This window comes from Geospiza fortis, unplaced genomic scaffold (genome assembly GCF_000277835.1).
Source record: "Geospiza fortis unplaced genomic scaffold, GeoFor_1.0 scaffold55, whole genome shotgun sequence".
NCBI lineage: Eukaryota > Metazoa > Chordata > Aves > Passeriformes > Thraupidae > Geospiza > Geospiza fortis.
The window spans coordinates 9,311,980-9,313,661 of record NW_005054308.1 but is presented as its reverse complement, the minus strand read 5'-3'; the positions used below and the strand labels follow the sequence as shown (position 1 = coordinate 9,313,661).

Sequence of the window (1,682 nt, the reverse complement as noted above, 5' to 3'; positions counted from 1 at the left end):
GGCAGGACAAGAGGATGGAAAGGCAGCAGGACAGAAGGACGTGAGGCAGCACTGCCTGGCCAGGTGGGGACAGAGGCCAGGACACAGCCGTGGGACCAACTATCTGCTCAGCCACAGCACAGCCCCACAGCGTGAACCTGTGGCACAACCATGGCACGGCCAGAACACACAGACCACAGCACAACCCCACAGCACGACCCATGGCACAGCCCCACAGCACTGGCCCGAGGCACAGCACCATGGCACAGCCCATGGCACAGCCCATGGCACAGCACCATGGCACAGCACCATGGCACAGCCCACGGCACAGCCCATGGCACAGCACCAGGGCACAGCCCATGGCACAGCACCATGGCACAGCACCATGGCACAGCACCATGGCACAGCACCATGGCACAGCACCATGGCACAGCACCATGGCACAGCCCACGGCACAGCCCATGGCACAGCCCATGGCACAGCACCATGGCACAGCACCATGGCACAGCACATGGCACAGCACACAAGAACACACGTCACAGGCTCCCTCCCAGCACAGCTCACGGCACAGCCCCCCAGCACAGCACCATGACACGGCCCCATGGCTGGAGGCACCCCCAGGACAGACAGTCCTTCCCTGGATTCACAAAAAGAGTCCCAGCACTGGGTCCCAGACATGGGGCTCTCCTTGCCAGCTGGCAGCACGCTGAGTGCCCCACATGTGCCTCACTCTCTCCTGCCCCTTTTGGCTGTCACCATGGGATGTATTCCCAAGCCATCCCTGGACCTCCAGTTGCCCACCCGTACACACCAACCACGCTTCCAGTGCGGCTGTGGGCACAGTGCTGTGACAGGTGAGTGGACGACACCCAGCAGGGAGCAGGGTGAGCTCTATTTTGCTGAAGACAACCTGACATCCAGCCCCCGACAAGCTGCCCCAGCTTGGGGCCACGTGAGGTGCAGTGGCAGTGGCGGTGATGGTGGCAGTGATGGTGGCACAGCAGAGCAGGACGTCCCCTGCCATCCTCATACCCTTGGCACCCAGAACCGCAGTGCCAGTGATGGCAGAAGGTACACTCCCTCCCCACATTGCATCCCTGATCTTTCCATATCTCACTGCAATCCTTTGAGCTGTGACAGTGCACTCACCTGTGCCCTGGTGTCCTGGTGCCCACCCCTGTGCCCACAGCCCCCCACAGCCCCTCACCTGTCCTGTGGCTGCCTGGTGACACAGCATCACTGCTGCCCGATGCCACCCGCTCCTGCTGCTTGAAGAAGTCCCGGGGGTTGTCAGGCCGCTGAGCAATGATGGCAGCAGCCTCCTGTGGGGACAGGGGAGGCTGAGCCCAGTGCCCCGGGGGCGTGGGGCTGTGGGACCACCCTCCATGCATCCCACAGCTTCATTCCCATCTTGCTGTGGGCCCTGCTGGATGGGGAGTGAGGACCAGTACTGGGCACGGCCACCACCACACTCACCTCCACCTCTGACTCCGATTTCCTAAACTGCTGCCTGTCGTCCTCATCTTGCTGGTCCCCCTGGGAAGAGACACAGCATCACCCCCCAGCCTGGGCACCCAGCTGGGGAAAGCCCTTCCCTGGGGGTAATGCCAGTGGCAGCTCTGAGCCTGATCCTGGCACCAGTGGCACTCACAAAGATGGACTGCTCCTTCAGGCGCTGCCGGGCCTCCTCCGCTCCAAGCTCT

The 1,682-nt window shown here is 62.8% G+C and overlaps 1 protein-coding gene across 1 annotated transcript in view; it reads right to left on the bottom strand.

The window, feature by feature from the left end:
• The window catches only part of DBN1 (drebrin 1), a 13,578-nt gene that overhangs the window by 3,888 nt on the left and 8,008 nt on the right, over positions 1–1,682 (bottom strand). The window contains exons 8-10 of the mRNA XM_031055211.1: positions 1,631–1,680; positions 1,456–1,515; positions 1,187–1,301 (exon numbers count right to left, since the gene is read on the bottom strand). Coding sequence (XP_030911071.1) covers positions 1,187–1,301; positions 1,456–1,515; positions 1,631–1,680 — 225 coding nt within the window. The remainder of the gene's footprint in view (positions 1–1,186; positions 1,302–1,455; positions 1,516–1,630; positions 1,681–1,682) is intronic.